Source organism: Staurois parvus, unplaced genomic scaffold (genome assembly GCF_062004578.1).
Source record: "Staurois parvus isolate SC_StPar_1 unplaced genomic scaffold, SC_StPar_1.0 ptg000428l, whole genome shotgun sequence".
NCBI classification, from domain to species: domain Eukaryota; kingdom Metazoa; phylum Chordata; class Amphibia; order Anura; family Ranidae; genus Staurois; species Staurois parvus.
This window is the reverse complement of record NW_028318224.1, coordinates 594,703-621,004: the sequence shown is the minus strand read 5'-3', so window position 1 is coordinate 621,004 and position 26,302 is coordinate 594,703. Positions and strand designations below refer to the sequence as shown.

The 26,302-nt window shown below is 42.6% G+C and overlaps 1 protein-coding gene across 8 annotated transcripts in view; it reads left to right on the top strand.

Annotated features, from left to right (window-relative positions):
- CELF4 (CUGBP Elav-like family member 4) overlaps nt 1-26,302 on the top strand; it is a 1,398,731-nt gene that overhangs the window by 1,099,847 nt on the left and 272,582 nt on the right. For 6 of the 8 annotated variants that reach the window (XM_089687536.1, XM_089687533.1, XM_089687539.1 and 3 more), the window contains exon 3: nt 23,897-24,025. The exons of 1 other annotated variant lie outside the window; for it this stretch is intronic. In XM_089687536.1, coding sequence (XP_089543662.1) covers nt 23,897-24,025 — 129 coding nt within the window. The remainder of the gene's footprint in view (nt 1-23,896; nt 24,026-26,302) is intronic. One more of the 8 variants, XM_089687534.1, reaches the window with a different exon arrangement.

Here is a 26,302-nt window from a genome sequence, read left to right as displayed (position 1 = left end):
TGATAAACCCCTACAATAACCCCCAGCATGTGTCAGGGCCAGCAATGATAGCCCCCAGCAAGTGTCAGGGCCAGCAATGATGATCCCCCAGCATGTGTCAGGGCCAATAATGATAACACCCAGCAATAACCCCGAGAAACTGCCAGGGCCAGCAATGATAACCCCCAGCAAGTGTCAGGGCCGGCAATGATTATCCCCAGCAATAACCCCCAGCATGTGTCAGGGCCAGCAGTGATAACCCTCAGCAAGTGTTAGGGCCAGCAATGATTATCCCCAGCAATAACCCCCCAGCAAGTGTCAGGGACAATAATGATAACCCCCAGAAACAAACCCAAGAAACTGCCAGGGCCAGCAGTGAAAACCCCCTGCAAGTGCCGGGGCCAGTAATGATAACCTCCAGCAAGTGTCAGGGCCATCAATGAAAACCCCCAGCAACATCCACCAGCAAATGTCAGAGCCAGCAATGATAACCTGCAGTATGTTTTTAGGACCAGCAATGATAACCCCAAGCAATAACACCCTAAAGTGTCAGAGATATCAATATTAACCTCCAGTAATAATCACGAAAACAGCTGCTGGCATGGCCAAAAATGTGAATGGTCAATCACCTTTCCCCCTTTGCTTTGCTATGGTTTAGAAAAAATAGCACCTGGCATACGCTGGAGAGATTTTGGGAGTAAAATAAGCCCCGTTGTTGGTGTTAGTGGCAGCAGTAATAAACCTCTAGTGTTGGTGTTAGTGCAAGTAGTGATTACCCCCAGCATGTATCAGGACCAGCAATAACCCACAGCAAGTGCCAGGGTCAGCAAGGGTAACCCCCAGCAATGTTAATCCATACCAGTAGCCATACCCCCAAAAAGTGTCAGGGCAAGCAATTATCTCCCAGCACATACACCCCCAGAGCAATAACCCCAAGCACAATAACCCCCAACAAAGCAAGGCAACTTCAAGGCAGCGCAACTGAAAGCACAGTACTAGGAACACATAGCCTCCAGGGATGTCCACATCACACATCCCAGGATGCAGTGCAAGAACTGCGCATGCTCCAATATGACTGTACCAGGTATTTGGGAACTGGCAGAGACTTGCAGCATGCCATTGCACACAGGGAATTCCAGTCCATGGACACAGATATACACAAAAATTGGGGTAGCGCTGAAGGAATTAATATCTAAAAGTTCACTAATAAAAAAATATGAAGTTATTAAACACGAGTGATAACATGGGAGTGAATCGCTACAATGAGCGCAAATATATAAGTGCGGCTGTGAAAGTCAAAAAACAGACAAAGAAAGTGTTCATATGATGGTGAGGGTCTGACAAACACCGGTCAGAAAATTGTGTCGCATACAGATCCTGTTGCACAGGTGGTATCAAAGAATTCCATGTGACTTCAATCCGTGCAGGGAATTTGATAAAAATGCGCACTCACCAGATGCGTATAGTAAAAGCGCAATGTGTTGAATCTTATAATGACCACAAGATCTGCAGGAAGCCCCCTTTAGGTGGACCAGACAGACAGCATAGGAATGGACACCCTCCTCCGGATCTGAAACTGCTCTGCAACTGTTCTCCGGCTGGAGTCCTGGAAATCGTTTAGCTCAATTCAGAGCCAAAAAATAAATAAATTACACATCTAATTTTCTGACTACCTATCACAGTTTTGAAGGCCCTGGAGAACCAGGACGATAGAAACACCCACAAAGTGACCCAGAAGGTGCTCATAGCGTAGTAATTTGATCAGATTAATTTAAGTATAAAATAGTACATCATCAACGTGGAAATAGCACCAAAAATAAAGTTTAAAAGTCGTGAAACTGACCAGCCACTCTTTAAGATGGCTGCCGGACCTTCGTGGGGCTCCGGCGGCGTGACGTCACGGCGTACGGCTCCTCCTTGATGCGTTTCGTGCGACACAATTGACACAAGTCTCTGTAAAGGTCCCAGATACTCAAACCCAGCAGCATGTGTCTGCATGCGGGTCTCTTTTCGGTCCCAAACACCTGGCAGAGACCTCAATCACATCAGCAAGAGTAGTTGGAAGAGAATTTCCCGGGGGGTCAAGTTCCTGTTTGTAAAGGTCCTACCTTTTCCCTGAGGTTATGTTACTCCATGTGCTGGCGTCCATCTTGGATTCTGCTGTGCATGGTGGGAATCCTTTTATGCCTTGAGGTCTCTGAGGTCCATCCCCCAGAGGGGTGTGGCTGATGACGTATAAGCCTGTGGCCCGCACATGCTCTTTGCACTTGTGCCTTTGTGTTGCTATTACTCTGTTCTGACTCTCGTGACTCTCCTGGTATTCTGATTCGGCTTGTGACTCGACTATTCTTTGTATTCTCCTTTGATCTGACCCTCTGTTGCTGAACCCGGCTCGTGACCTGTGATTCTCGTCTGCTGTCCTGTACTGTTTTGTCCTGTTGTTGTTGACCCGGCCTGTCTGACTACTCTTTTGTCTCTTCCACCAGCTACACGCCATTGGCGGCGGCCATTACCGCGACCTGGTTCCTGGCTGCGTCAAGTCCATCCCCACCATCAGGGCCCTGGTGAAGGGCAGCCTGGGACTTGGACTCCGCGCCCTGAGGGACTTCGGTCTGTGGGTGGTGGTTGTCGTCAGCCGGTGCGTTACATTGTTAGGCCTGCCTGTCCGTTCCTCGGCCCCTGCCCTGACACTGTTTAAGCCTTGTCTACTTTGGGGTTTTTTTGCCTTGACCTGCCTTGTTTGGACACTTATTGGCAAGTGGGGCATCATAACTCTAGTTAGAGGCGTGCTAATGTTCCTCCTTTGCTGCTCAACAATTGGCACCACGAATCAGGCCTTTCCCAAGTGTATCATTTAAATTATTGTGGCCTTTTGAGCCTTCTTTTCCCCTGTGGCTTTGATACTGGAAATCCATCACATTTCCCAGCACCGTACCAGGAAAATCGCCGGACAGGTGGCTGTTATCTGCAATAAATTGCTGTTATTTTGTGTGCATAGCCCCCATCCAAACAGACATCTCCATCATGAGCTCTGTGCTTGGGGAGCGCAGAGAGACGGACCAGTGGAAGCGTAGTATTGAGCTGCGGCATGGGCGCAGCGCTCATCAGTAGAGGAATCCATTCCAAAGCGATAAGAAGCGACGGGGAGGTTGGGCACGGCTCATTGACATCAGCCTCCGGGGTGCTGTAAGGTACCAGGAGCCTTACAAAGTGTTACCGAGCGACTTCAGAAACTCGAGAAACTGTTTTAATGAACCATTTCATCGAAGGCCCCGGGGTGCCCTACCATCGCTGTTACACTATGAAAAATGGCCGCAGAACGGCTTGCTCGCCTGGGAGAGCGAATTGCGTCGTTTTGCATCAGGAATTAAAAGCGTCTGGGTCAGATTTCTGTGACTTCCTTCCCACGGTGTTTATCATTATTTATTTATTTTTTTATTTTTTATTTTTTTTTGGATTGTTAGCGTGGGCATGGAGCCTCTGAGAAATATCTAGGTTGTGGTTACACTTAGTGCTTTGTGTCTTTGTAGCTTTTTGATGGGTTTTTTGAATACTGTTGTTGATTTTAGCACTCGGATGTAACACCTGTTGTATCAAGTCTTGCACTTATCTTGTCTTTGCTTCTTGTTTTTCAAGAAAAAAAAATGTTGTTTCCATATTTCGGAAAGATTAAAATCTTGCAAAAGTTTACAATCCATGCATTGCTATGCATTCCCTTCTACACTGATGGGCAATGGAAACATGTTAATACAGTCAAAAGCGACATAGTAATTATTTCAAAAACACCACTGATTTACTTTGCCCCTCTCCTCCCAGCAGTGACGCAGCAGCTCAGCCCCCCTGCTCTCCCTTCCTGCAGTGACTCAGCAGCTCAGCCCCCCTGCTCTCCCTTCCTGCAGTGACTCAGCAGCTCAGCCCCCCTGCTCTCCCTTCCTGCAGTGACTCAGCAGCTCAGCTCCCCTGTTCCCTATCCAAGCAGTTACTCAGCAGTTCAGCCCCCCTGCTCTCCCTTCCTGCAGTGACTCAGCATCTCAGCTCCCCTGTTCCCTATCCAAGCAGTGATGCAGCAGCTCAGCCTCCCTGCTTTCCCTCCCAGCAGTGACGCAGCAGCTCAGCCACCCTGCTCTCCCTTCCTGCAGTAACTCAGCAGCTCAGCCCCCCTGCTTTCCCTCCCTGCTCTCCCTCCCTGCAGTGACTCGCAGCACAGCCCCCCTGCTCTCCCTCCCAGCAGTGACTCAGCAGCTCAGCCCCCCTGCTCTCCCTCCCAGCGGTGACTCAGCAGCTCAGCCCCCCTGCTCTCCCTCCCAGCGGTGACTCAGAAGCTCAGCCCCCCTGCTCTCCCTCCCAGCGGTGACTCAGCAGCTCAGCCCCCCTGCTCTCCCTCCCAGCGGTGACTCAGCAGCTCAGCCCTCCTGCTCTCCCTCCCAGCGGTGACTCAGAAGCTCAGCCCCCCTGCTCTCTCTCCCAGCGGTGACTCAGAAGCTCAGCCCCCCTGCTCTCTCTCCCAGCGGTGACTCAGCAGCGCAGCTCCCCAAAGTACTATGGGCTATCTCAAGACAGGACAATAGAGGGTGTTCGCTTTGAGGCTTCCCTTGTCTGATTGAAACCTAGGCTTCATTCCTATTCAGCTATCACCTGCTGAAAGCAAGGTTCAATGCTATTGAACATGTAAAAAGGAGACTAGAGCCCCCTCCCCCCCCCCCCCCCCGCCGATTGCTTAAAGGTAGAACAACAACAAACAACAAATATTAGTGTGCAATACTTCCCTATTATTTGCAAAACACACTTTTGTCTTTAAATAATTTTTTTTTGTAATGCCGCAGTCTGTTCCTGTCTACTCACATCATTTTGGATCTTTTTATAGATTTTTGAATTTTGCTATTTTTTTTCTTTTGCCAAGATGCAGTACATATAAAGTGAAAGTATTTTGTAATCATGTTTGGTAAATAAGCCGTGATAGGATTGTAGTGCACTTCTCTCCTCTAAATGAGTATTACAAGTAATTGGTTAAGGTACTGTAGATCCCTTTTCAGCAAATCGTCCCCCTGGATTATGTTCCATAAACTCGCTAATTATGTTTGGGCTTCTTGACAGAATCAGTTAAGCAATACTCATGTGACGCAACAGGACTTTACTCGTGTGACGCAACAGGACTGTGCCCGTGTGACGCAACAGGACTTTACTCGTGTGACGCAACAGGACTGTACTCGTGTGACGCAACAGGACTTTACTCGTGTGACGCAACAGGACTTTTCTCATGTGACGCAACAGGACTTTACTCATGTGACGCAACAGGACTTTACTAGTGTCACGCAACAGGACTTTACTCGTGTGATGCAACAGGACTGTACTCGTGTGACGCAACAGGACTTTACTTGTGTGACGCAACAGGACTTTACTCGTGTGACGCAACAGGACTGTACTCGTGTGTCGCAACAGGACTGTACTCGTGTGACGCAACAGGACTGTACTCGTGTGACGCAACAGGACTTTACTCGTGTGACGCAACAGGACTGTACTCGTGTGACGCAACAGGACTGTACTCGTGTGACGCAACAGGACTGTACTCGTGTGACGCAACAGGACTTTACTCGTGTGACGCAACAGGACTTTACTCGTGCGACGCAACAGGACTTTATTCGTGTGACGCAACAGGACTTTACTCGTGTGACGCAACAGAACTTTACTCGTGCGATGCAACAGGACTGTACTCGTGTGACGCAACAGGACTTTACTCGTGTGACGCAACATGACTTTACTAGTGCGACGCAACAGGACTGTACTCGTGTGACGCAACAGAACTTTACTCGTGCGACGCAACAGGACTTTACTCATGTCACGCAACAGGACTTTACTCATGTGATGCAACAGGACTTTACTCGTGTGACACAACAGGACTGTACTCATGTGACACAACAGGACTGTACTCATGTGATGCAACAGGACTTTACTTTTGATGTCCTCCACATACTTTTTTCTACAGCTAAGCCTTTTTTTAGGTTTACTTTGGACTTCCAGCTTAGATCATTTGGCTGCCCAACTGTGCCGAGCCATGAGACTGATGAGGAAGAGACAGTGATTGAATCTCACAATAGTGCCTAATACAGTGCTACAGTTAGGTCTCCGGCAAGACGTGACTGAATGAAAGCGTCTACCTTCATCAGGACCATTGACAGTGTGTGAATTGGCATGATAGCGGAAATCTATATCCAGCAATCTGCCCACAACACGGTTCGGTGTTCTTGTCTTTTAGGACTCACATGAGTAAAAAAACAATGAAAATAATAAAAAAAAAAAAACATGAAAAGTAACAAAAAAAAAATGGAAATATTTGCATTTATCTTTCTGAGTATCTAGTCTTATTGAGGACTTTGAACTCTGCAATTATCAGCCCACATGGAAGAAAAATATCTTTTAAATATATTTTAAAAATTCTCTTCCCAAATATATATACATATATTTGAAATACTACAATTTTGGCAGTATATTATATATATATATATATGTAGTGTATGTTGAAATGTGTTTGTTATATATTACAAAATATATGTAATTGTAGATTAAATGTATTCTTCAGATTTTTTTTAACATAAAAAAGTCATTTTAACATATATTTTTACATATATTTGTAAATGCATTCCAAAAATGTAGAATAAATGTATTTTTAAAGACATACAGTATATTTGAAAATGTATTTTTAAAAATATTTTACATATATTTTGTAATATATAAAAAACAAATTTCAACATACAGTATATAGATAGATAGACAGATAGATTGATATGTATATATATACAGTATATATATATATATATATATATAGGTATAAATATATTGAATACGGCCTATATTGTAGTATTTCAAATATATGTGTATATATATTTGGGAAGAATATTTTTTAAATATATTTAAAATATATATTTTTTTCCATGTGGGCTGTTAACTGCAGATTTCAAAGTCCTCAATAAGACTAAATGCAAACAGCCCACGTGGAAAAAAAATATATTTTAAATATATTTTAAAAATACTCTCCCCAAATATATCGACATATATTTGAAATACTACAATTTTGGCCGTATGCAATATATTTTTATATATATATATATACTGTATGTTGAAACATGTTTTTTTATATATTACAAAATATATGAAAAATATTTTTTAAATATTTTTTTTTAAATATATTCTTCAAATTTTTTTAACATGTAAAAAGGTCATTTAACATATATTTTTACATATATTTGTAAATGCATTCCAAAAATGTAGATTAAATGTATTTTTAAAGGCATACAGTATATTTGAACATGTATTTTTAAAAATACTTTTCATATATTTTGTAATAAAAATGCATTTCAACATGCAGTATATATATATAAATATAAATATATTGCATACGGCCAAACTTGTAGTATTTCAAATGTATGTTGATATATTTGGGAAGAATATTTTTTAAATATATTTAAAATGTATTTTTTTTCCCATAGTGAGGTAAAGTCGATCCAGGGAATATCCGATGGCCTCTCGGGGGATCAGGAAGGAATTTTTTCCCTGCAGGAGCAAATTGGATCGTGCTTTGCTGGTTTTTTTTGCCTTCCTCTGGATCAGCTGTGGGTGTAGGATTATAACTTTTTTTTTTATGGTTGAACTGGATGGACTTTTGTCCTTTTCCAGCCAGACTAACTATGTAACCCGTGGTTGCGGGAAAGAAAATTGTTCCATCTATGGCCTGTCACCAAATTGTAATTATGTAAGTTAATGTCTTGAAGCATGATATCTGTGTCAAGCAGGGATGGACTGACCATTTGAGCACTCAGGCACTGCCTGAGGGCCCGGGGTCAGTAGGGAGCCCCATGAGATGCCCCTGGTACCTTTCATAGGCTTTTTTGGGTGTGGTTTGAGTGTGAGCAAGGACACAGGGGCCCCATGATCTCTTATTGCCCAGGGGCCCCATGAGTTGTCAGTCCGCCCCTGGTGTCAAGTGTTAATCATTTGAGTCACATGACTGAAGGTGTGAATTGTCCTCTTTCCAGGACATTGAGGTGCATCTGTTCATATGAGACCTGAAAGAAGGCATCTATATCCAAAATGAAACAACTGTCCTTAAACTGGGTTGGCAGCCTTCAGCATCACCTCCACAACCACCTATATGATATTTTAACATCTCTGCCCCCAAGGATTTGACAACGTTTCACACCTTCAGCCATGTAACATAACAAACTAATATCTGCCCCAGACGTTGAGACACCACAGGGAATAGATTATGTAATTTGAACAGGGCGGTCCCGTAGACTTTCACAACTCACATCATGTTCTTGTACAAGCAACATCAGTCTTGACCAGGGGCGGACTAACAACTCATGGGGCCCCCGGGCAATAGGGGATCATGGGGCCCCCGTGTCCTTGTCCACACTCAAAGCACACCCAAAAAAGCCTATAAAAAGGTAACAGGGGCATTTCATGGGGCCCCCTACTGACCCCGGGCCATCCGGCAGTGCCTGAGTGCTCGAATGGTCAGTCCACCCCTGGTCTTGACACATTCTATAGAAACATAAAAGATTGACAGCTGAAAAAGATCAACTGGTTGATCAAATCTATTCCTTTCCTGACTTTTCTTTGTTGTTGTTGCTGTTTGTTTTTTATCCTTTTGTCCCAGTGTAGATCTATGTTTGTACCAAGCATGTTTAAATTCACCTTCTGCAGACTGGCTCTCTACCTCTACTGGAGGTCTGGTCCAAGCAGGGGCGGACTGACCATTTGGAAACTCAGGCACCGCCCGAGGCCCGGGGTCAGTAGGGGGCCCCATGAGATGCCCCTGGTACCTTTTTCATAGGCTTTTTTGAGTTTGGAAAGGACACAGGGGCCCCATGATCCTCTATTGCCCAGGGGCCCCATGAGTTGTCAGTCCGCCCCTGGTTCCAAGCATACTTTCTAAGGTTAGGCGTGGTCTTTTCTCTCTCTAGTTTGAGGCCATGTCCTTTTTTTTCCTGATCTTAGCTTTATATTGATAATACTGTCCTCCTGAACCTTATTCACACCATTCACACACACCATTTAAAGGTTTCAGTCACATCGTGTGACATCTCTCCTTTTCCTACTCTCCTCACGACTGTACATATTAAGTTCCTGAAGTCTCTCCTGATATGTTTTATCCCCCAGTTCTTTTACCAATTTTGTTACCCATCTCTGGACTGATTTTGTCCTATCAGTATCTTTTTGTAAATGAGGTCTTCAGAAACCTGGACGTGGTATTCTAAATGAGATCTAACTAAATATCACTATGAAGGAGTCAGGACCTCCTTCCTCCTGCTGGTGGTCCCTCTATTGCTATAAAGATCTATATAGACCTCCTTCCTCCTGCTGGTGATCCTTCTGGTGATAAAGATCTATACAGAGAAATCAGGACCTCCTTCCTCCTGCTGGTGACCCCTCTGGTGATATAAAGATCTGTAAATAGGGATCAGGACATCCTTCCTCTTGCTGGTGATTCTTCTGGTGATAACTAAAGATCTACATAAAAGGGATCAGGACCTCTTACCTCCTGCTGGTGATTTCTCTAATAATGATCTATATAGAGAAAACAGGACAACATTTTTTCTACGGGGGTCCTTCTAGTGATAGATAAAGGTCTATACAGGGGAATCAGGACCTCCTTCCTCCAGCTGGTGATCCCACTAGAGATAAATGAAGATCTGTATGGTGGAACCAGTACCTTCTTCCTCCTGCTGGTGATCCCTCTAGTAATAAATCAAGATCTATCTAGGGTGATCATAACCTTCTTCCTCCTACTGGTGATCCCTTTAGTAATATAAAGATCTATATAGAGGAATCAGGACCTTCTTCCTCCTGCTGGTGATCCCTCTAGTGATATAAAGATCTATATAGAGGAATCAGGACCTTCTTCCTCCTGCTGGTGATCCCTCCAGTGATATAAAGATCTATATAGAGGAATCAGGACCTCCATCTTCCTGCTGGTGACCCCTCTAGTGATATAAAGATCTATATAGAGGAATCAGGACCTCCTTCCTCCTGCTGGTGACCCCTCTAGTGATATAAAGATCTATATAGAGGAATCAGGACCTCCTTCCTCCTGCCGGTGACCCCTCTAGTGATATAAAGATCTATATAGAGGGATCAGGACATCCTTCCTCCAGCTGGTGATCCCTCTAGTGATATAAAGATCGATATAGTGGAATGAGGACGTCCTTCCTCCTGCTGGTGATCCCTTTAGTGATATACAGATCTATATATAGGAATCAGGACCTTCTTCCTCCTGCTGGTGATCCCTCTAGTGATATAAAGATCTATATAGAGGAATCAGGACCTCCCCTCTAGTGATATAAAGATCTATAATGTGGAATCAGGACCTCCTTCCTCCTGCCGGTGACCCCTCTAGTGATATAAAGATCTATATAGAGGAATCAGGACCTCCTTCCTCCTGCTGGTGACCCCTCTAGTGATATAAAGATCTATATAGAGGGATCAGGACCTCCTTCCTCCAGCTGGTGATCCCTTTAGTGATATAAAGATCTATATAGAGGAATCAGGACCTCCTTCCTCCTGCTGGTGATCCCTCTAGTGATATAAAGATCTATATAGAGGAATCGGGACCTCCTTCCTCCTGCTGGTGATTCTTCTGGTGATATTCCACTGCAGTTTCCACAACTTTGACCAGTTTTTCAGAAATGCCAAATCCTGGTCCACGTTGCAAAAACCTCCAGGAATATCAACCCTACTGCACATCTCTGTGTCATCAGCAAAAAGACATACCTTACCCGCCATACCTTCAGCTATGTCCCTTAAATACAGATTAAATAGAACAGGACCTGGTGGTACACCACAAATGACCGGTCTCTGTCCTGAAAGAACCCCATTTATAGCCATAGTCTGAGATCTATCCTTTAGCCAACTACTGAACCACCCAGGGGTCAAGTTCAAGCTTACTATGGGGAACTGTATCAAATGTTTTGCTTAAATCAAGGAAGGCTACTGTCAGGGATCTGGGTGTGACCAGAAATGTGTGGACTGACACAGGGAAGTAGCAGGCTTCAGGAACACAGCCGTAGTCAGGGCTGGAGAGGTGGAATGGTCAGGCAGGCCGCAAGGTACTGTCAGGCACCGCCCGGCGGGATCTCTAGTGGCCCACAGACCAGGATTCCCCAGGGCGCGGAGTCTAAGCCCCAGTCTGCCTTTTCACCAGAGCCCCTGATGGTGGGGATGGACTTGGCGCAGGACTGAGACCAGGTCGCGGCCCCTGAGTGCAACCAACTGCGGTAGAGGGGTTCGCCGAGGGTATGTACCGGGGGAAAGCCTGGATGTGAAGGGGCTGGCAGGTTCGGACAGTAGTGACTGGATCCGTGCGGGATGAATGGATGACAGTATGGAGTGTAGCGTAGTCAGGCAGGCCAGGTCAGCAACATGTGGGCAACGAGGTACCAGGGGAGCAGGCAGAGAATAGTCAGGGTCACAAGCCGGGTTCAGTAACTCACGGGCAGCGCGGTACAGAGGATCAGGCAGCAGGATGGTCAGGCAAGCCAGGGGTTCAACAGGAGATGGTCAGCAGAGGTCAGGATCAAAGCAGGGTCAGCAACTAGGCAGGAACACAGGATAGCAGGTACAGGGGCTCATGGGAAACATACACCAAGACCCTGATCACAGGCCTGGTCCTGCTTAAATACACCTCCTGCAATTAGCCTCAGGTGATAGGCTGACTGCAGGAGTGAGATTCTGGCTGCTGAGAGCACCCGCTGGCCAGCCTTGGTACTGCAGCTCACAAGGCAGGTGAGTCCCACCACCATTGGCAAGTCCATTCCTGACAGCTACATCCACAGCACCACCTTGGTCCAACCTTGGTGGTGTAGTCAAAAAACCTAATTCATTCCATAGTGAAGGAAGCTGACTTACCTGTGTGGATATAAGTGCTGGGGTATGCTCCTGCCACTCTTTACAAATGCAAATGTACTCATTTGCAGAACAATTCTGGTTGAGTGTGCCAGCTGTAAAAGAAATGGTTAAGAAAACAATAGAATTTTGGTTTGGTGTATGAAGGCGTTAGAACAAACTAAGGAATGAGATTAGCAATAACTCAAGTTGCAGAATGGTTAGAACTGGACAATAAAACCATCAGACTGACTAATACGCCCTTATGTAAATAGACCACTTCAACTGTATCTGACATCAATAATCCGTGATTATAGAATAGAAAAAAAAATGGTTGAATTTCCGAGGATGGAGATTTGCGTCATGTACATACATATTAATAGGGACTTAAGATTTTAAGAGCGTGGGGATACGATCAGACACCCTGAAGACGAGACACCCTTCAGTCTACTTGTCCTTCTGTTCTCCCCTCTTGAAAGGAAGAAATTGAATTTTTAAGCACAGTGAACAAGGGATTAACAATTGGCAGGTCTTCAGCGCTTTGTCTTTTTGGCGAATCCCATTTAATCACATACTTTAATATTAAGAGAGGTCTGCCTATGCCGCTTGTCTGCGCTCGTGAGCGTCACTGATACAGACGGAGATGAGGGAGATAGAACGTAAGTCAGACCAATTGTGAAGAACTGTTTCAATTACCCTTTCTGAGGCCTTGAAAGAACCAACTTTAATTTGATGTGAAAAGTCAGCCGGGGCACGCGCGATAGAAAATTCTCTCCTTTGTGTGCGCCGATTGGATCACGCTGTGGAAAAAGACCCAAAAACTGCAATTATGCCTTTTTTGTGTCCTCGTAGATTTTCCTATTGTGTCTAATGATACGGTGCCATGCCATAGAAGTGAACGACAAAAGCGCTCAAATATTAACTTTCCATGACGAAAAAGAAAAAAGGAGCGGCTCCGGTCTTAAAAGGTCTTTGGAAGGGTTTAGCCTTTGAATAAAACTTGTCATATCTAGCAAAGCAGTAAACAGGTTCAAAGTAGGTACCAGGAGATGCTTCTTTTCACCTTCCACAGCGACCTGGAATCTCTAGAAACCAAATATTCACTTTAGATTCACTATCTTGGCATGTCCCACCCCTGAGGTCCCTCTTGGCTGATGAGCATCAAAGAGTGGAGGGGGTATTGGATTTTCACTAACCAGGAATAAAAATCTAAAGGGGTTGCTTTAAATTTTTACAGTGAAGGAAATGCATATTTGCTCCCCTGCTGATTTTGAATGTTCGCCCCTCACAAAGAAATGATCGGTCTAAAATTCGAATGTTTGGTGTATTGTAACACAGATACAGAATAGCAGCAACAAATTCAGCAGAAATGCGTCTAACAAATGATGACTGACCTGCATGTTCATGAGGGAAATAAGTATTTGATCCCCTTCACAAAACATGACTTAGTACTTGGTGGCAAATCCCTTGTTGGCAAACGCAGAGGTCAGATGTTTCTTGTATTGGCCCCCAGGTTTGCACACATCTCAGGAGGGATTTTGGCCCACTCCTCTTGGCAGATCCTCTCCAAGTCATTAAGGTTTGGTGGCTGACGTTTGGCAACTCGAACTTTCAGCTCCCTCCACAGATTTTCAATTGGATTAAGGTCTGGAGACTGGCTAGGCCACTCCAGGACCTTAATGTGCTTCTTCTTGAGCCACTCCTTTGTTGCCTTGGCCATGTGTTTTGGGTCATTGCCATGCTGGAACACCCATCCACGACCCATTCAATGCCCTAGCTGAGGGAAGAAGGTTCTCACCCAAGATTTGATGGTACATTGCCCCGTCCATCGTCCCTTTGATGTGGTGCAGTTGTCCTGTCCACTTAGCAGAAAAACACCCCCAAAGCAGAATGTTTCCACCACCATGTTTCACAGTTGGGATGGTGTTCTTGGGGTCATAGGCAGCATTCCTCCTCCTCCAAACACAGCGAGTTGAGTTGATGCCAAAGAGCTGGATTTTGGCCTCATCTGACCACAACACTTCCCACCAGTCCTCCTCTGCATCATTCAGATGTTCAGTGGCAAACTTCAGACGGGCCTGGACATGTGCTTTCTTGAGCAGAGGGACCTTGCGGGCACTGCAGGATTTCAGTCCTTGTCGGCGTAGTGTGTTACCAATTGTTTTCTTGGTGACTGTGGTCCCAGCTGCCTGGAGATCATTGACAAGATCCTCACGTGTAGTTCTGGGATGATTCCTCACTGTTCTCATGATCATTGACACTCCACGAGGGGAGATCTTGCATGATGCACCAGACCTAGGGAGACTGACACTTGTTTTGTGTTTCTTCCATTTGTGAATGATTGCACCAACTGTTGTCACCTTCTCACCAAGCTGCTTGGCCATAATTTGGTAGCCCAGTCCAGCCTTGTGTAGGTCTACAATCTTGTCCCCGACATCCTTGGACAGCTCTTTGGTCTTTGCCATGGTGGAGAGTTTGGAATCTGATGGTTGGATTGCTCCTGTGGACAGGTGTCTTTTTATACAGGTAACAAAATGAGATTAAAAGCACTCCCTTTAAGAGACTGCTTCTAATCTCAACTTGTTACCTGTATGAAGACACATTGTAGCTAGAAATCCTGCTGAATGATAGGAGATCAAATCCTTATTTCCCTCATGAATATGCAGATCAGTCATCATTTGTTAGACGCATTTCTGCTGAATTTGTTGTTGTATTCTGTCTCTCAGTGTTACAATACACCGAACATTCGATTTTTAGACCGATCATTTCTTTGTGAGGGGCGAACATTCAACATCAGCAGGGGAGCAAATACGCATTTCCTTCACTGTATATAGTAAAATGAATACTGGAAGCAGGAGCAACAGTCATGTTTAAGGCTTGTCCTGGTCTTGCATGTACATACAGTATGTTAGTTGGCCTTGAGAAAAAGCAGCAATGCGAAAACTTTTCGCTTTTGCAACTTCCAACTGCCATGACATTGCTCTAATGAAGGGTTCTCCAAACTTTCTAACCAAAGGACCAGTTTACTGTCATTCAGACAGTGTGTGTGTGGGGGGCAGACCATGGCCAGTGGGAATAGTTAATGCTCCGGTATCAGTGGGAGTAAACAATGTCCCAGGCTTGGTGAGCAATACAAGTTAAACAAATTACACCTGCGGTCAGTAAGCGGAGGAATAATAGTACCCCATCAATGAGGTCGGTGGAAAGAATTGTATCCCATCTTTGGTATTAATGGAAGGAATAATGCCCTATTGTTGGTGTCAGTGGGAGGCAGAGTGCTGCATTGTTGGTGTTAGTGGGAAGAATAGCGCCCCACTGTTGGTGTCAGTGGAAGGAATTAAGTCTGACTGTTGGGGTCAGTGGAAGGAATAATACCCCACTGTTGGTATCAGTGGATGGAATTATGCCTCACTGTTGGTGTCAGTGGAAGGAATAGTGCCCCAATGTTGGTGTCAGAAGGAGAGGGTTTGCCTCATCATTGGAGTCAGTGGGAAGAATAGTTTCCTATTGTTGGTGTCAGTGAAAGGAATAATACCCCACTGTTGGTATCAGTGGATGGATTTATGCCTCACTGTTGGTATCAGTGGATGGAATTATGCCTCACTGTTGGTATCAGTGGATGGAATTATGCCTCACTGTTGGTATCAGTGGATGGAATTATGCCTCACTGTTGGTGTCAGTGGATGGAATTATGCCTCACTGTTGGTATCAGTGGATGGAATTATGCCTCACTGTTGGTATCAGTGGATGGAATTATGCCTCACTGTTGGTGTCAGTGGAAGGAATAGTGCCCCAATGTTGGTGTAAGAAGGAGAGGGTTTGCCTCATCACTGGCGTCAGTATGAAGAATAGTTTTCTATTGTTGGTGTCAGAGGAAGGAATTATGCATAACTGTTGGTGTCAGTGGAAGGAGCTATGCCCCACTGTTGGTGTCAGTGGAAGGAATTAAGTCTGACTGTTGGGGTCAGTGGAAGGAATAATACCCCACTGTTGGTATCAGTGGATGGAATTATGCCTCACTGTTGGTGTCAGTGGAAGGAATAGTGCCCCAATGTTGGTGTCAGAAGGAGAGGGTTTGCCTCATCATTGGAGTCAGTGGGAAGAATAGTTTCCTATTGTTGGTGTCAGTGAAAGGAATAATACCCCACTGTTGGTATCAGTGGATGGATTTATGCCTCACTGTTGGTATCAGTGGATGGAATTATGCCTCACTGTTGGTGTCAGTGGATGGAATTATGCCTCACTGTTGGTATCAGTGGATGGAATTATGCCTCACTGTTGGTATCAGTGGATGGAATTATGCCTCACTGTTGGTGTCAGTGGAAGGAATAGTGCCCCAATGTTGGTGTAAGAAGGAGAGGGTTTGCCTCATCACTGGCGTCAGTATGAAGAATAGTTTTCTATTGTTGGTGTCAGAGGAAGGAATTATGCATAACTGTTGGTGTCAGTGGAAGGAGCTATGCCCCACTGTTGGTGTCAGTGGAAGGAGCTATGTCCCACTGTTGGTGTCAGTGGAAGGAATAGTGCCCCAATGTTGGTGTCAGAAGGAGAGGGTTTGCCTCATCATTGGAGTCAGTATGAAGAATAGTTTTCTTTTGTTGGTGTCAGAGGAAGGAATTGTGCACTACTGTTGGTGTCAGTGGGAGAAATAGTTACTGAAGGGCTGCATAAAGGCAGGCAAAGGGCTGCATCTGCCCCTCGGGCCCCAGTTTGGAGACCACTGCTCTAAAATACAACATTTTATCTCTTTCTTATTTTTTTTTTTAAACTTAAAAATAAAATTAAAAAGTGATGCAAAACTTGAAGTTTTCCCTTGTCCTCATCTAGTAAGAATAAAACCTACCATAACCCATTATCAGCCATGTTGAGCTACCTGTAAATCTGCATTCCGCCTCTCATTATTATTATTATTTAGGATTTATATAGAAATGTACTCTGTGCTTAAAGGGGAACATCCGGTCTCTTCAGCTACCTTTCTGTGCTGCATGAAAAAGGCTTTATAAGGGAGGTGTGACACCATCATGCTACAGCAATTCTGTTGATCTGTGCACCACTGGAGTGAGAAACAGAATAATCTGGCGTTCAAATTCTCAGCATTCACACTCATTGTATTAATGAATGTAGCCATATTTAGTAGGCTTTTCAATGTGCTTCTGGGTGGGATTATATCGTCTTGTCTCAGAATGTAGTGCACCCCCCCCTCATCGTTGAGGTTGAGGATGGGTGAGGAATCAAGAACTACCTGGCTTGGACTATCATAGACTCTCATAAATTCAATGTCCTTCCATTTGGAGGATGACAATACAAGCTACATGGAATTATGTAGAGGTGCAGACCAGGGGTGGGCTGACCATTCGAGCACTCGGGCAATGCCCGAGGGCCCGGGGTCAGTAGGGCGCCCCATGAGATGCCCCTGATACCTTTCATTGGCTTTTTCATAGGCTTTTTTGGGTGTGGGCAAGGACACAGGGGCCCCATGATCCCCTATTGCCTGGGGGCCCCATGAGTTGTCAGTCCGCCCCTGGTGCAGACTGGTTCCTTGCCAAATCAAAGCTATTTAGTAGATAGGAGTTGTCTCCCGAATTCCCCAATCTCTGCATTTTTATGTTTGACTGGAGCACACCTCGATTCCCACTTTATTATATGTGGAGTGGATTAGCACATAGATATACTTCAGCTTGTTCAACTTCCAGCAGCTCCTGACCTTCCGCTACCTAAAACTCAGTGGCACCAATTTCGCGCACAATTTCACGTTTGCTCTTTGTTCTAACTTGCTGTCCGTGATGAAATAGCAGATGCGGCAACGCACATGGTCAGAACAGCACCAGTTTAACAGCTCCCAATGTACACAGGACGACATCTTCTGGCACACTGACTTATGAAGGTTGGTGCTCCCTGTGACTGTGCATGCAGCCTCGTGCTACCATTTGTTGGCGTGCCACAAAACCTTTTGATACCACCTCCTATAATATGTATGTATATTATACAGGATATACTGCATATTGCTGATTTTATACTGTATACTCTGGTACTGGAAAAGGTTGGTTTTCATTATCACGTGATAACATCTTCCATTGCCTTGCTATATATGCAACTAGTCAATGCTCCAATACAAGGCGGCTAAGAATTTGTTTTAGCTGGTTGAGAGTGATTTCATTATCTTCTTAGGCAAATAAAAGTTTATAGTACTTGCCTCAGGCTTTGACAATGGGTGATATTTAGCCTCCTCCCCTAGTTATACCAACCTGGTCATAGTTACATAGTTAGTCTGGCTGAAAAAAGACAAAAGTCCATCCAGTTCAACCATAGAAAAAAAAAAGTTATAATCCTACGCCCACAGTTGATCCCAGAGGAAGGCAAAAAAAAAACAGCAAAGCATGATCCAATTTGCTCCTGCAGGGGAAAAAATCCTTCCTGATCCCCCGAGAGGCAATCGGATATTCCCTGGATCAACTTTACCTATAAATGTTATATCCAGTTATATTCTGTGTATCCAAGAAAGAATCCAGGACTTTCCTACAGCAATCCACTGAGCTGGCCACAACCAACTCTTGAGGGAGTCTATTCCACATTCTCACAGCTCTTACTGTGAAGAAACCTTTCCGTGTTTGGAGATTAAATTTCTTTTCCTCCAGATGTAAAGAGCGCCCCCTTGTCCTCTGTGATGACCTCAGGGTGAATAACTCTACACCAAGTTCACTATATGAACCACTGATGTATTTATACATAGAGATCATATCCCCCCCCTTATGTATTATACATGGAGATCATATCCCCCCTTATGTATTATACATGGAGATCATATCCCCCCCCTTATGTATTATACATGGAGATCATATCCCCCCCTTATGTATTATACATGGTGATCATATCCCCCCCTTATGTATTATACATGGAGATCATATCCCCCATTTATGTATTATACATGGTGATCATATCCCCCCCCCTTATGTATTATACATGGAGATCATATCCCCCCCCTTATGTATTATACATGGAGATCATATCCCCCCCCCTTATGTATTATACATGGAGATCATATCCCCCCTTATGTATTATACATGGTGATCATATCCCCCCTTATGTATTATACATGGAGATCATATCCCCCCTTATGTATTATACATGGAGATCATATCCCCCCTTATGTATTGTACATGGAGATCATATCCCCCCCTTATGTATTATACATGGAGATCATATCCCCCCCCTCATGTATTATACATGGTGATCATATCCCCCCTTATGTATTATACATGGAGATCATATCCCCCCTTATGTATTATACATGGAGATCATATCCCCCCTTATGTATTATACATGGAGATCATACCCCCCCTTATGTATTATACATGGAGATCATATCCCCCCTTATGTATTATACATGGTGATCATATCCCCCCTTATGTATTATACATGGAGATCATACCCCCCTTATGTATTATATATGGAGATCATATCCCCCCCTTATGTATTATACATGGAGATCATATCCCCCTTATGTATTATACATGGAGATCATATCCCCCCTTATGTATTATACATGGAGATCATATCACCCCCCCCCCCTCATGTATTATACATGGAGATCATATCCCCCCTTATGTATTATACATGGAGATCATATCCCCCCTTATGTATTATACATGGAGATCATATCCCCCCTTATGTATTATACATGGAGATCATACCCCCTTATGTATTGTACATGGAGATCATACCCCCCCCCTTATGTATTATACATGGAGATCATACCCCCCTTATGTATTGTACATGGAGATCATATCCCCCCTTATGTATTATACATGGTGATCATATCCCCCCTTATGTATTATACATGGAGATCATATCCCCCTTATGTATTATACATGGAGATCATATCCCCCCTTATGTATTATACATGGAGATCATATCCCCCCTTATGTATTGTACATGGAGATCATATCCCCCCTTATGTATTATACATGGAGATCATACCCCCCTTATGTATTGTACATGGAGATCATATCCCCCCTTATGTATTATACATGGTGATCATATCCCCCCTTATGTATTATACATGGAGATCATATCCCCCTTATGTATTATACATGGAGATCATATCCCCCCTTATGTATTATACATGGAGATCATATCCCCCCTTATGTATTGTACATGGAGATCATATCCCCCCTTATGTATTATACATGGTGATCATATCCCCCCTTATGTATTATACATGGAGATCATATCCCCCCTTATGTATTATACATGGAGATCATATCCCCCCCTTATGTATTGTACATGGAGATCATATCCCCCATGTAGATGCAGGCACTGACTGTCCTCCTGTAGCTCAGTATTCTTGATGTGTCCAGACGTTTCCTGAGGTTTATACATCTCATACATAAGCAGAGGCGGCCTAACAATTGGTGACGTTTGAAAAAAAGATCTTAAAGGGTCAGTCCACCCAACGTGGCGTTGTTGCATTTGGTAGGTGTCCATTAATTGAACAGTTTCCTTTACTGTATCTCTCAGGGATTCTCCCGGTAAGATCTCTGAGCTTTCCCAGGTGACACACACCTGCTTTGGCCATTATAAGGAGTCCACGCTCCTCCTGCCGACTTTATTCCTTTTACTTTACATATGAGAAGAGCCATAGCTCTATATCCAAACACACTTAGTGGGAGGAGCCTTGTACTCTGAAAGGGAGGAGCTGGGTAGACAACCCCCCTCTCCTAGCAGAGATGGCAATGACTTACCATGACCATGACCATGGCATGCCGTGACCATTGACAAGTCAGTTAGGTAGCCTGCCCAAAAGCATACAGGCAACATTGGGCTTATTTTTTTATTTTTTTAGAAAGCTTAGACCTGTTCATGCTTTTGGACAATATACTTTTTGCCTAGCGTGCACCACCCGACTGGGGTTTGCATGTTCTCCCTGTGGGCAGCACTAGGGTCATTGGTTTGAATCCCAACTATGGCGCCACCTGCCTGAAGTATTCATGTTCTCCCTGTGCCTGAGTGGGCAGTACAAGGTTCATTGGTTTGGTTCGAATTCCAACTACGGCGCCACCTGCCTGGAGTTTGCATGTTCTCCCTGTGCCTGCGTGGGCAGCACTAGGATCATTGGTTCAAAGATCAACTATCGCACCACCTGCCTGGAGTTTGCCTGTTCTCCCTGTGCCTGCGTGGGCAGTACTAGGGTCATTAGTTCAAATCCCAACTATGGCACCACCTGGCTTGAGTTTGCATGTTCTCCCTGTGCCTGCGTGGGCAGTACTAGGGTCATTGGTTTGAGTCACAACTACAGCACCACCTGCCTGGAGTTTTTCATGCTCTCCCTGTGCTTGCGTGGGCAGCACTAGGGTCATTGGTTCAAATCCCAGTTATGGCGCCACCTGCCTGGGGTTTGCATGTTCTCCCTGTGCCTGCATGGGCAGTACTAGGGTCATTGGTTCGACTCCTAACTACGGCACCACCTGCCTGGAGTTTGCATGTTCTCCCTGTGCCTGCGTGGGCAGCACTAGGGTCATTGGTTCAAATCCCAACTACGGCGCCACCTGCCTAGAGTTTGCATATTCTCCCTGTGCCTGTGTGGGCAGTACTAGGGCCATTGGTTTGATTCACAACTACAGCACCACCAGCCTGGAGTTTGCATGCTCTCCCTGTGCTTGCGTGGGCAGCACTAGGGTCATTGGTTCAAATCCCAACTACGGCGCCACCTGCCTGGGGTTTGCATGTTCTCCCTGTGCCTGTGCGGGTAAGAAGTTTGCTTGAAAGTATGAGTTTTGTATTCGTTTGGTTGAAGTAAGACAATGGTTCTCAGCCTGGGGAACCTCAGGAGCCACAGGTGTCCTTGGTCATTAAGTTGGGACACAAAAATAATTGAATTTCCGAAACTTTATAATTCATTCCACAAAACTCCTTCTGCAGTATTCTACAATGTATGTACAAACGGCTTATTGCCACAATGCGTGGTGCAGTCATCTCAGCACAGAGAACATGAAAGTGCTGTGGAGGTAAGAACACAATAAAATAAACAGGAATTGAAACATAGAAAATGTATTACAACTAATGGGAAAAGCGGGGTGCTGTTTGCTCTGGATACGTGTCTCAAAGTCCGGGGTGATTGAAGGGGCATTAGAGAGGCCTGGGGGGGGGGGGGGGGTACTTGCTTCGCGGCCCAGTCCGCCCCCGGCCACAACCCACTTTTGATTCGCGATCCATTATTTGAGAAACACTGAACTAATACATCTTTTTTGAAGATCGAGGGCCTCTTGGATATGACTTTATGGATATTTTTATACATTTGGTGACTAAAAAAGCCTGTCAGCTGCACAACATGATATTTCTACAGCAATGTATTTTCATATCACTGTTGTATTGTAAATGTCTTGATATTACCCACATGAAAAACATATATATTTTAAAAATAGTTTAAAAATAATCTTCCCAAATATACTTGACATATATTTGAAATACTACAATTTTGGCCGTATTTAATATACTTAAAAAAAAAAATATATATATATATATGTATTTATTGAAATATATTTTTAAATATATTGAATACGGCCAAAATTGTAGTATTTCAAATATGTGTCAATAGCAATAACAAAAACACATTTCAACATACAGTATATATATATATACACTGTATGATGAAATGCGTTCTCTTTATTGATATTGACATATATTTGAAATGCTACAATTTTGGCCGTATTCAATATATCTCAAAATATATAAATATATACTGTATGTTAAAATGCGTTTTTAATATATTACAAAATATACAAAAAATATTTTTAAACATACATTTTCAAATATACTGTATACCTTTAAAAATACATTTAATCTTATTATGATTGGAATGCATTTACAAACATATGTAAAGTATATGTTAAAATAGCTATTTTTAAATATGTTAAAAAATCTGAAGAATATAAAAAAATATATATTTTTAAAAATATTTTTCATATATTTTGTAATATATAAAAAACACATTCCAACATATGGTGTGTATATATATATATATATATACATACATACACTGTATGTTGAAATGTGTTTCTATTACAAAATATATAAAAAATATTTTTAAAAATACATTTTCAAATATACTGTGTGTCTTTAAAAATATATTTAACCTAATTATGATTGGAATGCATTTACAAATATATGTAAAAGTATATGTTAAAATAACTATTTTTAAATATGTTAAAATAATCTGAAGACTATACCGGTATTTTAAAAATATATATATTTTTAAAACTATTTTTCAGATATTTTGTAATATATAAAAAGTGCATTCCAACATCCAGTATATATATATATATATATATATATATATATACATACATATATATATATATATATATATTGACTTATATTTGAAATACTACAATTTTGGCCGTATTCAATATATCTAAAAAAAAAAAAATTGTATATATACACATACACACAATGCTCACAATGCTCCTATATTTATATTTTTATATATATATATATATATATATATATATATATATATATATATATATGTATGTATATATATATACACTGTATGTTGAAATGCATTTTTATTACAAAATATATGAAAAATATTTTTAAAAATAAATTTTCAAATATACTGTATGTCTTTAAAATTACATTTAACCTAATTACGATTGGAATGCATTTACAAATATATGTAAAAGTATATGTTAAAATAACTATTTTTAAATATGTTAAAATAATCTGAAGAATTTATTTAAAAAATATATCTATTTTTAAAAATATTTTTCATACATTTTGTAATATATAAAAAACGCACTCCAACATACAGTGTATATATATATATATATATATATATATATATATACACTGTATGTTGGAATGCGTATATACATTTTTATTTTTTTATTTTAAATATATTGAATACGGCCAAAATTGTAGTATTTCAAATGTATGTCAATATATTTGGGAAGAATATTTTTTAAATATATTTAAAATATATTTTTCTTCCATGTGGGTGGGGTTACCAGAATATGGTAAGCAACTCTTAATTTTGTTCCAGAAGACAGAAAACTTTTTGTGGGCATGTTGAACAAACAACAGTCAGAAGACGATGTCCGTCGGCTATTTGAAGCTTTTGGGAATATTGAGGAGTGTACAATCCTTCGAGGACCAGATGGAAACAGCAAAGGTATGCTAGGTACCCAGCATCACATGGAAATTCTAAAAGTACTTTTTATTTGTATATTTTTAAATTCCCGAGTGCGAGGTCACAGCGTCGGGTAGGTTGGCTGCACAGGCATTTATTGATGCGATGGCCAACATTTTATGGAAATCCTATTTATGGCGGCTCCTTATAGCAATACAAGAGGCTCCACACTTCCCATAATCCCTTCTTGTCCAGTCCTAGTGCCCTTCTAACAGGGTCTGTAACAGGGCTAGAAGGATCGGCAAACATGCGACCACTGTAATTGACTGTCACCATGGTCACATGCTCAGGAGCCAGTCCCGCCAGCTACCAAGTGTTAGTGGGGACAGAGAGCTGTCTTTTGACAGCTCGGTCTCTGTGCTGGGAATGTGCAGTAAGCACGATCTTTGTGCAGAAACCTTGGCCACCCAGATGTGCTGGATGTGGATGTTTAAATCTCAGGCTTTTGCCACTAGACCAGGGGCGGACTGACAACTCATGGGGCCCCCGGGCAATAGGGGACAACTCATGGGGCCCCTGTGTCCTTGCCCAAACTCAAAAAAGCCTATGAAAAAGGAACCAGGGGCATCTCATGGGGCCCCCTACTGACCCCGGGCCCTCGGCTAGTGCCCGAGTTTCCAAATGGTCAGTCCGCCCCTGGACTAGACATACATTATGTTTTATGTGGGTGGAAACAGGTTAAGTGAACAGTTGCTGCAGATGGAAATGATAGATTTAAGCCTGAACTCTAGGCAGATATGTACGACACAAATTTAAACAGCTCTGTATTTGTTATCACACCATTAAATATATTTTTATTATGAATATGACCTGGTGTGAGTCTCTGTGCAGCAGAACTCAGACTGGGAGAAAGACCCATATGGAAGAAATATATATTTGAAATATATTTTAAAAATATTCATCCCAAATATATTGACAAATATTTGAAATGCTACAATTTTGGCCGTATTCTATGTGTGTATGTGTTAAAATGCGTTTATATTACAAAAGCTGAAGAAGATGTTTTAAAAATATTTTTTTTTAAGATATATTCTTCATATTTTTTGTAACATAAAAAAAGTAATTTAAAAATATATTTTTAAATATGTTTGTAAATGCATTCCAAAAATGTAGATTTGTATTTTTAAAGACACACAGTATATTTGAAATGTATTTTTAAAAATATTTTTCATATATTTTGTAATAAAAACGCATTTTAACATGCAGTGTATATATATTTTTATGTGTATATATGTGTGTGTGTATATATATATATATATATATATATATATATATATTTCTTGAAATATATTTTGAATGCATTTCAAATATATGCAATATATTTGGGAAGAATATTTTTAAAATGTATTTCAGATATGTTTTTTTCCATGTGGGGAAAAGCAGTACTATAATCCAGTCAGGTTGTTGTGCTGTGCTCATCTGCTATCAGGGCAGATGCTGACAGGAAGAGAGAGAAGAATGTCAGAGAGATGAACTGATTCTCCTTTCACTGTTTAGTCGCTGTCCAGTCTCTAATGAGAGATTAGCTGATTCTCCTTTCACTGTCCAGTCACTGCCCAGTTTCTAATGAGAGATGAGCTGATTCTACTTTCACTGTCCAGTCACTGCCCAGTCTCTAATGAGAGATGAGCTGATTCTCCTTTCACTGTCCAGTCACTGCCCAGTCTCTAATGAGAGATGAGCTGATTCTCCTTTCACTGTCCAGTCACTGTCCAGTCTCTAATGAGAGATGAGCTGATTCTCCTTTCACTGTCCAGTCACAGTCTACTCTCTAATGAGAGATGAGCTGATTCTCCTTTCACTGTCCAGTCTCTAATGGGAGATGAGCTGATTCTCCTTTCACTATCCAGTCTCTAATGAGAGATGAGCTGATTCTCCTTTCACTTTCCAGTCTCTAATGAGAGATGAGCTGATTCTCCTTTCACTGTCCAGTCTCTAATGAGAGAAGAGCTGATTCTCCTTTCACTGTCCAGTCTCTAATGAGAGATGAGCTAATTCTCCTTTCACTGTCCAGTCACAGGTTGGGGCCATGCCCGGGATTACCCACCCATAAGACTGAGATCATCTAACGATGGAAAAAAGCACTGCAGGGGAAATCTCTAGATTGAAGATAATTATTGCTGTCCAGTCACAGGGTGGGGGAAGGACAAGACCTGTAAGCATTACTTAACTGCAGCTGAGAAAACTCAGGTCTCCCACCCTGCCAGACAGGGCTGTGCTGTGTAGAAGAGCTAAATAAATCTTAGGACAGGATGGACA